Below are 12,431 nucleotides of genomic sequence, written 5' to 3'. Positions count from 1 at the left end.
TCAGAAAACCTGATCCTGAAGGCACATACTGAGTTAGGAACAGGTGGGTGTAAATTAGTTAAGAACACTGCAGTTAAGAACGAGTTAAGAACACTGTCTGTGTTGAGAATGATTGGAAGACTCGTTTTTTCAGAAGTCTTTTTTATTTAAGTGTTTATTTAAGTATTAATTAGGAAGATTAATTTTTTTATGCATGTAAATCTGCTTTTTCTTTTTTCTTTTTTCCGTATTTTCTTCTTTTCTTTTTTCTTAATTTTCTTTTTGTGGTATGAGATTGTAAATTCTTTGTATATGTGTGTAATTTAAATTAATAAAATTATTTTAAAAAACACTGTCTATCATCTATCTATCTATCTATCTATCTATCTATCATCTATCTATCTGTATATGAAAAGCTGTGGTCCATAGCTCAGCTCATCCATGGTACAACCCTGGTTACTGAGGAAAGACCTTAACCACACATCCTCGTTCGGACAACATGCTAAGATGAAACTTGGCTTAGCACAGAGTGATATGAGAGCAAAAAGAACCAGACAGGAGCAAAGCAGCTGTAAGCTCCACTCTAGGAACCCACACCTTCCTGCGAAGACTAAGGTTTGCTTTCATGTGCCATGGAAACCAGGCCAAAGAGCAAAGTCAATGGGAGATCCATGGGTAAAGGTAATAAGGCAAATGTAATAAATAAGGACTGGGACGCGGGTGGCGCTGTGGGTTAAACCACAGAGCCTAGGACTTGCCGATCAGAAGGTCGGTGGTTCGAATCCCCGCGACAGGGTGAGCTCCCGTTGCTCGGTCCCTGCTCCTGCCAACCTAGCAGTTCAAAAGCACATCAAAGTGCAAGTAGATAAATAGGTACCACTCAGGCGGGAAGGTAAACAATGTTTCCGTGCACTGCTCTAGTTCGCCAGAAGCAGCTTAATCATGCTGGCCACATGACCCGGAAGCTGTACGCCAGCTCCCTCGGCCAATAAAGCGAGATGAGCGCCGCAACCCCAGAGTCGGTCACGACTGGACCTAATGGTCAGGAGTCCCTTTACCTTTACCTAATAAGTAAGCACAACATCTCTCTGCTGCTCTGTGGTTTAGTGTGTGGTGCTCAGCAGGCAGGCGTTTAGTCCTATTTGACAGTGAAAGAACTTTTACCTTGGACAAGGATCTTTCCCAGGGTGCTGGCGTTGCCAGCTGGGCTTGCAGCAAAGCACATGTATTGCCCAGAGTCAACACCCGTCAGGTTGTCAAGGATCAATGTGCAGGAGCCATCAGGATCTTCAATGATGATGTGATGAGGATCCACCTCCACAGGTTTGCCATCTTCAAAATTAAGCAAAAAGAAAATGGCCTTCAGCAATCATAGTTGCTGCTTTTAGGGTAGTAATAATAATAATAATCTATTATTTATACCCCACCCATCTGGCTGAGTTTCCCCAGCCACTCTGGGCGGCTTCCAATCAAATGTTAAAAACAATACAGCATCAAGTATTTAAAACTTCCCTAAACAGGGCTGCCTTCAGGTGTCTTTTAAAGAGAAGATAGCTGCTTATTTCCTTCACATCTGAAGGGAGGGCGTTTCACAGGGGAGGTGCCACTACCGAGAAGGCCCTCTGTCTGGTTCCCTGTAACCTCACTTCTCACAATGAGGGAACCGCCAGAAGGCCCTCGGAGCTGGACCTCAGTGTCCGGGCTGAACGATGGGGGTGGAGACGCTCCTTCAGGTATACAGGACTGAGGCCATTTAGGGCTTTAAAGGTCAGCACCAACACTTTGAATTGTGCTCGGAAACATACTGGGAGCCAATGCAGATCTGGGAGCAACTCCCAGTCACCAGTCTAGCTGCCGCATTCTGGATTAATTCAGTTTCCGGGTCACCTTCAAAGGTAACCCCTACGTAGTGCGCATTGCAGTAGTCCAAGCAGGAGATAACTAGAGCATGCACCACTCTGGCAAGAGAGTCCGCAGGCAGGTAGGGTCTTAGCCAGGGTAGGAAACTGATTCATTGACCACTTTAATATTGTTGCCGAACGGTCAAACCAAATAAAATCTGGAGATCGATTTTGACCTACATTTCAGGAAGCTAAGAATGCTTCTACCTTTATACCAGCTGACACCTGGCTTGGGTGTGCCTGTTACCCTGCAGGCTAATTTGACAGTTTCACCAAGTTCAGCGGTACAGTCAGCCAGTTCTTCCTCAAACTCTGGTGGATCTGAAAGTGAACAGATTTAAAATAAGTGCTACTCAACTGGAAAGCTGGATAAGGAAAAGCTGAGGAAGGGGAATATCAGCCAGTGCAGATGTGGGACACAGTCAGTTGTACTCACCCCATATAGGGAGGCTGATGCGTTGCTGAATGCCACAGATTTCCTTGACCCAGGAGTTCTTGATGATGACGGTCCTGGCTTGAAACAGATACTTGCGGACTGAGTCTTCCCGCTCATGCCAAATCTCAAAGGCCCGGTCATCTCCTTCCACAAGATCATTCACGTCTATGTTTGGTAGCTGGGTAGTCAGAGGGCGATGTTAAAAGCCATTTGAAATATCTTCTCATTTATTGCAGATATACTGTATTAGGACGCACCTTGTTTTAGAGGGGGAGAAAAAGAAAAAGAAACTCTCCCCCCTCTGCTCAGTGCTCCCCGAGCTTGTGGGGCTGGCGGTGGGGGGGAGCGCTGCTTTCCCCCACCACCAGCCTCAAAGATCCCTGAAGCCTTCAGAGCGCAGCGCGAGTTCCCGCTGCGCTCTGCAGGCTTCAGGTTCCTTTTGCTGAAGCTGGGAGAGTCTTGCTCTCCCAGCTTCAGCAAAAGGAACCTGAAGCCTCCGGAACGCAGCAGGAACTCGTGTTGTGCTCCAAAGGCTTCAGGCGGCTATCCCTGAAGTCTGGAGTGCGAGAGGGGTCGGTGCGCACTGACCCCTTTCACTCTCCAGGCTTCAGCAAAAGAGGGAGCGCTCCCTCTGCACTTCGGAGGCTTCACATTACTATCGCTGAAGCCAAGGAGCCTGCATTCGCTCCATAGGATGCACACACATTTCCCCTTAATTTTTGGAGGGGAAAAAGTGCGTCCTATAGAGCAAAAAATACGGTATCATCTATGAGGCCTCAAGCTCAATCTATGCACTTAGGACCTACAGGCGCATTAGTTTAAAAGTGTTGTTTGAAGAAATGTCACTGTGTTTTGTTTTGTTTTTAAAATTAAATCAAGTCAGGGAAGTGATCAGGATTGAGACCACAGCATGTAGGAGTGGAGTTTTGACCCTTCCTTCTTTTGCAGTGGTCCTCTCCCTTAGCAAATAATGATAGTAAAAACAAATGAACAAAAAAACAACCCTGTTTGCATCAATTAGATCTTTTTTCCCTTTTACTATTGTGATTTTTACTATTGCTGTAGAGGGACTTTTTCTTTTTTCTTTTTGAAGGATTGTATCAGGAGAGGGAAAGGGAGGGAAATTTTCACAAAAAAGTCATTAGTATTTTACTGCAAATTCCTCCTAATACAATGGTACGTTGGGTTACAAACACCTCGGGTTACAAACACTTCAGGTTACAGACTTCGCTAACCCGGAAGTAGTACCTTGGGTTAAGTAAGAACTTTACCTCAGGATGAGAACAGAAACCGTGCGGTGGCAGTGGGAGGCCCCATTAGCTAAAGCGGTACCTCAGGTTAAGAATGGTTTCAGGTTAAGAACGGAACTCCGGAACGAATTAAGTTCATAACCAGAGGTACCACTGTATACACGTTTGTTTGTAATTTTGCCTAAATACATTTCTTTGCAAAGCAATTTCCCCTGAAATAAGGCATTTTGGTATGCTGTTTTCACTGATATATGCATTTTAATGTACAATTTACCTTAGTATTACATTTTTTCCTTCTTGCTTTTTTCATCCTTGCTACTATATTTGAAATTAAATGCTACTGTAAAGAGCAATGCAATGTTTTCCTGGCAGACAGCTAGGTCAAGCCAGGTAAAGGCAAAGGAACTGGGAATCTTGTTGTCAAATAAAGAACCTAATGGTCAAACCTTCATCATATTCTTGAAGATGTAGCTGTAAGTATCTGTCTTGGTGTCTCGTTTGGGCTTGCAAACCAAGATATAATTCTTGAAGAGGAAGACATGTCTCTTGTGACCCTTCCAAGCCATTCTGGCACCAGGAGCGCCTTCCCAGACAATGAACTGGCCCTGGAACGAAAAGCAAAATTTAGCCAAGTTGGTCTTTGGCAGACCAGAACCCTCCTTCTCTAGGCAATTCTACTTGTGTTCCATATAATGTTTTGTTTTATTGCTTCATTTTGTTCTCCAAAACTCCACCCTATGTTCTGCAGCAGAGGCAAAACCCATTGTCATCCTGGATACTATTCTATTCATTGTAGGGATTTAGATTTCACACCTTTTGCAGAAGCCACAAGACAAATAGCAACCAACTCAGTCTGAAAAAGATGAAAAGCTCTATGTCTTAAACTCAAGCAGGAACATGTGAGGTTCCCCTTATATACTCGTGGTTACCTTGGTGCTGTGGGTTAAACCACAGAGCCTAGGACTTGCCGATCAGAAGGTCGGCGGTTCGAATCCCCACGACAGGGTGAGCTCCTGTTGCTTGGCCCTTGCTCCTGCCAACCTAGCAGTTCGAAAGCATGTCAAAGTGCAAGTAGATAAATAGGTACCGCTCTGGCGGGAAGGAAAACGGTGTTTCCGTGTGCTGCTCTGGTTCGCCAGAAGCAGCTTAGTCATGCTGGGCACATGACCCGGAAGCTGTACGCCAGCTCCCTCGGCCAATAAAGTGAGATGAGCACCGCAACCCCAGAGTCGGCCACGACTGGACCTAATGGTCAGGGGTCCCTTTACCTTTACCTTCCACGAGACATTTTTCCTGTGTGAGCATAGACAGAAAATATATGCACTGTCTATATCATTAGGTGTCTGAATAGCACTCGGACATTTATTTTTAAATGTTAAATCAATTTGAGACCCAAAAATGTAGTGACAAATAGATATAATAATGCATACATACTGATGCGCATGCATGTGTTAGAAACAACACCATCAGTTGCGCTAATTTCAAAAATATAATGCATTAGGTAAATAATGAAGTGTATGTTATAAAAAGCAGAGCTCAGCCAAAAGGAGGGGGAATTTTTTTTTGTTACAAAAGTATTGTTTTCCTTCAGTAATTTTCGAGCGATTGCTTCATAAGTCACATTTTCAGGGAGCACACACTTCCAGTTGATTTTGCCGGCCCCAGTGACTACCTCCTATCACCAGAACTGATTGTCTATGTAGATTTGTGATATCATGACGGTCACTATATGATCCCTGATTGGCTGGAATTGCCCCTAAGACGAATCCAGTGGTTTTCAGCCAGTGTGCTGTGGCACCCTGGGGTGCCTTGAGTGGTGGTCAGGGGTGCCACAGGTAACACTGGCCTCTGTCCCTCTTTCCTTCCCTCTCTCTTCTGATGCCCTCTTGCATTTCTGCCTCCCAAAGGCTTGTACAGCTGTTTGCTGCAGCAGCCCTGGCTACAAGCTCCCCAGGCGAATGGTGCCTCTGGGGCTGGTCAGGGGGTGCTGGTTACCAGGAGATGAGACGGTCTCAGAGTAAGAAAGCAAGCAGGCAAGGAAGACCCAGCCAGCCCTTGCTGTTGGGAATGGACAGACAAGTCCCAGCCCTCTGTGGGGCAGTGTGAGGAGGCACCTCTCTTTGGGGTGGAGCGGGGTGGCTCGGGGATCAAGGGTGGCAACAGCGGCTGCCCAAAGGACTCCCAAGGAAAGGGGAAAGGAGAGGAGGCTGAGAGAACACTCAACAAGAGTGATGGCCTGGGACTCGGGCTCGGACTCAGAACCAGAGGAGACTCAGTCTGCACCAGATCCTTTGCCTCAGGCATCATCTGAACCAAGTCTGGGCCCTGATCCTGAAGAGCCCCAGTCTGCACAGGTTCGCCTGCAACGAACCCCAGCTGGACCGAGTCTTGGGCCTGCCCTGGCTCCAGATGCGGGGTTGACCTCGTTGCCTCCAGCTGGGTCATTATTACAGCTGCTCCACTACCGGTTGGGTAAGGGGAGGCTGAGGCGGCCCCTGGGTCTGGTAACCTACCAACGTCTCCCGAGCTGCAGACACTGAGGTCTGAGAGGAGAGACCTGAGTACTTGCAGGAGGAGTGCTCGCCTTCGGGCAAAACAGGGAGGTGAGTCGCCAGGGGATCAGGACCGGCTGTTACCCCGACAAAGATAAAAGGCTGTCGGACCCTGCCCCAGGTTGTGGGAGCAACATTGCTGTATGCCAGATCCTGCCTGAGATCCTGTACCTGTCCTTGCCAGGTTTCCTGCCTTAGCCCTGTCAGACTGACTCCTAGCAGAACCTTCAGATTCTGGTCCGGTCCTGGACTGCGTTTCTCGGGTTACCCCCGGGTCCAGCACAACAAGGGAGGGTGTTCAAAAAAGGGTGAGAAGCTGCCAGCTCTGCAGGCAAGGGGTGACATAACTGCACTCCTGAGCCCCCACAGGGGAACCACAGAAAGAATGTAGTTGGTCAAGGGAGCCATGGACGCAAAAAGGTTGAAAACCTCTGCACTAATCAAACCAGAAGCAATATGAAGAGGAGGGAGAATGGTACCAAAGCAGCAGCGGATAGAGGAAGCAATAGTAGCAAGCGGGATTGAAAAAAAATGTGAACTTTCACATAATCTAGGAAATAACTGAAAAATAATTGCTTGATACAGGGTTGATTCACAAAGCAATGGGCATTAACCTTGTCAAAGCAAAGTGCTTAGAGCAATAATTAATATAAATCCAGCATCTCTGGTGGCTCAATGTGAGGAGCCAAAATATATAATAAACACAACTCTCTGATATCTATTAGACAAGATCAGAATGAGACTTTGCCTTCCAGTACCTGTCGGATGGGCTCCCCTAGGATTTCTAGGGTGCCTGGATAGTTCTCAATGAGCGACACGTGTAGGTTGTTTTCTGCTCGTCTGTTGAGGGCAGACACAATGGCATAAGCCTGCTCCAGCAGAGCACAGTTTTGACTGTTCCTTGCTTTGTTTCGAATTAGATCCTGCGAATACATAAAATTGCACCGCTGGCATGATTTGTGTCTACCAATTTATGAATGCTTTCAACAAAGACATCTTCTAACAAATCACTATTATTATTTACTTAACTGGAAAAAAAGAATTCTAGGAAATCCCAATGAATGTGAAAGAATAACTTGCACTTTTTCAGGAGCACACCCCATCTACTCTCATCTCAATTGGTTAGAACTATTGGTTCCCAAACTGTGCTCTGTGGAGCACTTGGAACTCTGTGAAGCATCTCTGAGTTCTCCATGAAGACATTGGAACGAAAAATAAATAAAATAAATGTGACAAGATCTCAAAATTGTGAATTTGTGTGGCCTTGAACTGTGTATAGGTAAATATTGGGTAGAAATTATTTATCTCCAGCAGTATGCTGTGAAGCAGTGTAGACAGCAAGTACAGTGGTACCTTGGGTTACAGACGCTTCAGGTTACAGACTCCGCTAACCCAGAAATAGTACCTTGGGTTAAGAACTTTGCTTCAGGATGAGAACAGAAATTGTGCAGCAGTGGCGCGGTGGCAGTGGGAGGCCCCATTAGCTAAAGTGGTACCTCAGGTTAAGAACAGTTTCATATTAAGAAAGGACCTCTGGAACGAATTAAGTTTTTAACCCAAGGTACCACTGTATTAGGGACACGGGTGGCGTTGTGGGTTAAACCACAGAGCCTAGGACTTGCCGATCATAAGGTCGGCGGTTCGAATCCCCGCAATGGGGTGAGCTCCCATTGCTCGGTCCCTGCTCCTGCCAACCTAGCAGTTTGAAAACACGTCAAAGTGCAAGTAGATAAATAGGTACCGCTCCGGCGGGAAGGTAAACAGTGTTTCCGTGTGCTGCTCTGGTTTGCCAGAAGCGGCTTAGTCATGCTGGCCACATGACCCAGAAGCTGTATGCCGGCTCCTTTGGCCAATAAAACGAGATGAGCGCCGCAACCCCAGAATCGGCCACGGCTGGACCTAATGGTCGGGGTCCCTTTACCTTTACCACTGTATTATAGACCAAAGTGCATGTCATGCATCACCTCAGTTTTGCCCACCAGCACCTTCTCGGAACCCCACAAAACATCAAGAACATCATTGAAGCACACAGACAGAGAAACACACTAGCACCACGCTAACCTTGTCTCCTCTGTGAGAACTTTGCCAAGCTTTCAGATCTGATGGTTAGCTTTGACGCTTTCCCAGAATTATCTGGAAAGTTTCTATTGCTTATTAAAAGCTTGTGTTTCTTTCCACCTTATGCCTTTGGCATAATAGTGCGCCGTGACAAATTTTTCTCCTGAAAAGTGCTCTGTGACTCAAAAAGTTTGGGAACTGCTAGATCAGAGTGTGGTGCTGATAACGCCAAGGTTTCAGGTTCAATCCCCAGATGGGACAGTTGCAAATTCCTGCATTGCAGGGAGTTGGACTCGGTGAACCTCAGGGTTTCTTCCAACTCTACAAACCTATGATTCTATGAATTGACTGGTGCGGATTTGTTTGCTAGCTTTCCCTGTGGCAAAGAGAAAGCTTGCCACTTTGTAATGCTATAAGAATGTAAGACAAGCCTGCTTAATTAGGCCAATGGTCCATATCTAATCCAGCATTCTGATCCCACAGTGACCAACCTGATACCTATGGGAAGCCCAGAACCAGGATCTGAGCATGAACAAACTTTGCCCTCTTGTGGTTTCCAGCAACTGGTATTTAGAAGCACTACTGTCTCCAACTGTGGAGGCAAAGCATAGTCATCATGGCTAGTAGTCATCAATATCCTTTTCCTCCATTAATCTGTCTGTCAGGTGTGCGTGCAGTAGCCAGGCCCTGTGACCAATAGGATTCTGCAGGACTGGGGCCTTCCTAAATTTGTTCTGAAGAGGCAAGGCGCAGCCACAGCAAACTGTCACGGTCTGGTTCAACAAGTCCCAGCTGGGGACGTTGGGACCGTGGGCAAGATGGTGGGGTGGGAGCAGGAACAGGAGTGCAGAAGCCAGGAGTCAGGAAGCCAAGAGTCCGAGGGTCAGAGAGCCGGGAGTCAAGAAGCCAAGGGCCAGAGGGTCAGGAAACAAGGAGTCACACAAGAACTACCCACGCTGGAAGAATGGCAGACGAAGGTGATAGACTACATGGGACTGGCTGAGATGACTGGCAGAATCCGTGACCAAGGAAAAGAGACGGTGGAAGAAGATTGGAAGAAATATAAAGTTTACCTTAAGAACTGTTATAAAATTAATGAGTGCTAAAATGTCAAGGGTAATGTAAAGAAAAACAGAATTACAGCTGTAAATGACTGGGTAAGAGAAGAAGGATTAAAGAAAGTGAGTTATAAGTTAACTGAAGTGAGGGGTTGCTGAAGAAAATTTTAAAATAGGGATGCAGAAAAGGGAGGCATGGGGAAGTCGGTGAAATAAGGTTTATGAAAAAGAGGTTATGAAATTATACGTGTTTATATGTTTGTTTGTCTATGTATTGTGAATTGTAATGTGTTTAATTTATGTTGGAAAACCAATAAAAAATTTTTTTTAAAAAAAAAAGGAAACAAGGAGTCACAAAGTCAAGGGTCCAAGGATCAAGAAGCAAAGAGACAAATGCAGCAAGGCAGGGAACGTGTTGCTATGGCAAAGAGCTGAAGGGAAAATGCTGACCTTATATCCCTTCCTGGCTCTTGCCACCAGGTGCTGTGCGTTACCAATCAGCCTCCCCTGTGTGGCTGCGCCCTGCCTCTCCAGAACAAACTTAGGAAAGCCCCAGTCCTGCAGAGTCCTATTTGTTAAGTTGTGAGTGAACATATCAGACGACACAGCGATTCTTCAAACAGCTCTTGTTTATTCACAGGCCAGAACAGAACTGAACTGAAGGGTTCAGCCAGCCTGCTTATATAGAGCTCCACTACAACGTAACTGTAACAACTTTCTGTAACTATCCAATCACTGAACGTCACTTTCGATCCCTTATTTGCATATGTGGACCTGAACTATCTACAGTATCCCCCTTCTGGCCCAGGGTGAGAACTTCAGTACATAACACTGAAGGTCACAGGGCCTGGCTCCTGCACGCACACCTGACACTGACTAATTTGTAAGGTTTCATTAATCTTACTGGTTTGCCCCTGGGAGTTGTTCAGGCCTCAGGAATTTGGTAAACTGACTTAGATTGTGATCAATGCTGAACCAGAAACAAACTGGCGAGGACTAAATTATGAATAATCACAGTGAAACCAAAATAATAAACAGATGTCAAGCTAAAAGAGAGAAATATTTGCCTATCCACACCCACACCCACCCAAAACAATGACACCAAGTATTAAAAGAAAATGCTTCTGACCTTAATTACAGTTTGATACTTCTGGATCCTGTTTATTGGTCTCTCTAGATAGTGCTGCAGAGGAAGCACTGGGGGCTGAGATGAGTCCGCAGAATATGTTCCCTCTATATATCGCTGCGCAAGGGAAAAAAACAACGGTCAAGATTTTTCAGGCTGTCAGAACTCATATCGCCATTTAAAAGTCTTGGCTGCTTTGCAAACATCTGACAAGCAGAGAGCGAGAGAGAAAATGAATAAGATTAAGTAGGTATAAGATTCAGCAGAGAAACAGATATCTAATTTGAATTCAAGTTTGTTCTTTCATCTCCCTGTATATTTTTTTTGCTATGCTGCAAGATTTGAAATTTTAAGCTTCTGTACTAATGTACTGATCAGTTGCAGTATGTATCTGACAGGGTCTTTGGTGTGAACAAAGAAACACAACAAGTTTATGGGCTTGTTTTTAGGAAGCGGAACACTCTCCTTTGCAATAATGTGCAAGTGAAAATGAGCATACACATAGGCCAGTGGTGTCCAAACTTTTTTCAAAGAGGGCCAGATTTGATGAAGTGAAGGGCCGTGAGGGCCAGCCAAAGGGCGACCAAAGTTGTTGAGGGGTTTTTAAGATTTTACCCCAGGAAATGAACTGGAGTCGGATTACACCAAACAGTGGGCTAGATTAGGCCCCCAAAATGGACTTTGGACATGCTTGATACAGGTGAAGAATCCAGGCAGGTTTCAATGCAAAGGTTAGTTGTTGTTGTTTAGTCGTTTAGTCGTGTCCGACTCTTTGTGACCCCCTGGACCAGAGTATGCCAGGCACTCCTGTCTTCCACTGCCTCCCGCAGTTTGGTCAAACTCATGCTGGTAGCTTTGAGAACACTGTCCAACCATCTCGTCCTCTGTCGTCCCCTTCTCCTTGTGCCCTCCATCTTTCCCAACATCAGGGTCTTTTCCAGGGAGTCTTCTCTTCTCATGAGGTGGCCAAAGTCTTGGAGCCTTAGCTTCACGATCTGTCCTTCCAGTGAGCACTCAGGGCTGATTTCCTTCAGAATGGACAGGTACTCAAACCTAAATCTGGTTTGAAGAATCTTGTGTCTGACAATTAAATTAATCCACCGATACTGTTATAATAGAGTTGTGCAGTGAATGGAGTTAATGGTACTGGACATGGGACAGCTATCTCAGCCATGAAGCTGAGTGGAGCTGAACAGGTCTACTGAACTACTCAAAATCATGACCTAGAAGTTAATCCCTATATATTCAACAGACGATACAATCCAATACTCAAATGTGTTTCCCAGAGGGAATGGCATGCATTATAGTAGCCAGCAATACTTACCTTATAGAACTCCTGAACAGTTTTGCTGACCACGACAGATTCAGCCTGTATACGGCCCACCAGGTACTGGATGTACCTGTCAAATTCCCCCTCATTCTTGATGAAGCACATAGCTACGTCATCATCTGTGTCACATTTCTGAAGCTCTGGGAAAAATGTCCTGTGAGGGGAAAGGGTCATGAGAGGCGGAAGGCCAAGGCCACAAGAACCAAACTCTGGTTGGAATCATCCCAATTGACAGAATACATACAGGTTGTTTTTTTTACAGCAGTGCTGACATAAGCACAATACAGCTGCAAATTTATCCCCTAACAAAATACTATTCTGCTTTTATTTCCAAAAGAAAACTCAAAGCAGCTAACCGCAAATGGAAACACAACAATTACAATATTCATAAAAATCCAGCCTTAAATTAACAGTACACAAGAGCGTAAGAAAAACCTGGCTGGTGGATCAGGCGAAAGGTCCACGTAGTTCAGCATCCTTTTCCCACAGTGGCCAACCATATGCCTACAAGTAGGACCTGAGCACATAGGAGTCAACTCCTAGGGGCAGAGGGGCCTTCGCCCCCTCCCCCAATAAAATATTTGAGGGGGCCGGGGCCCCACAAAAGGTTGATGGTCATTGCCATTAAATGGTGTGTGTGCACTGTGTCATGTGATCAGTTATACAGGGTGGGGCTTACTTGCCCCCCATATTTTATTCAAGTTGGCACCCCCGCTTGAGCACTGAGCCACAATGTGCTGG

The 12,431-nt window shown here is 45.7% G+C and overlaps 1 protein-coding gene across 1 annotated transcript in view; it reads right to left on the bottom strand.

The window, feature by feature from the left end:
- OBSCN (obscurin, cytoskeletal calmodulin and titin-interacting RhoGEF) overlaps positions 1-12,431 on the bottom strand; it is a 201,055-nt gene that overhangs the window by 12,055 nt on the left and 176,569 nt on the right. Inside the window, exons 82-88 of the mRNA XM_053359224.1 lie at positions 11,685-11,844; positions 10,364-10,477; positions 6,877-7,041; positions 4,013-4,171; positions 2,317-2,494; positions 2,088-2,201; positions 1,144-1,311 (exon numbers count right to left, since the gene is read on the bottom strand). Coding sequence (XP_053215199.1) covers positions 1,144-1,311; positions 2,088-2,201; positions 2,317-2,494; positions 4,013-4,171; positions 6,877-7,041; positions 10,364-10,477; positions 11,685-11,844 — 1,058 coding nt within the window. The remainder of the gene's footprint in view (positions 1-1,143; positions 1,312-2,087; positions 2,202-2,316; positions 2,495-4,012; positions 4,172-6,876; positions 7,042-10,363; positions 10,478-11,684; positions 11,845-12,431) is intronic.

This window comes from Podarcis raffonei, chromosome 12 (assembly GCF_027172205.1).
Source record: "Podarcis raffonei isolate rPodRaf1 chromosome 12, rPodRaf1.pri, whole genome shotgun sequence".
Taxonomy (NCBI): Eukaryota; Metazoa; Chordata; class Lepidosauria; order Squamata; family Lacertidae; genus Podarcis; species Podarcis raffonei.
The sequence above is the reverse complement of the archived record's forward strand: the minus strand, read 5'-3'. Positions and strand labels throughout refer to the sequence as shown.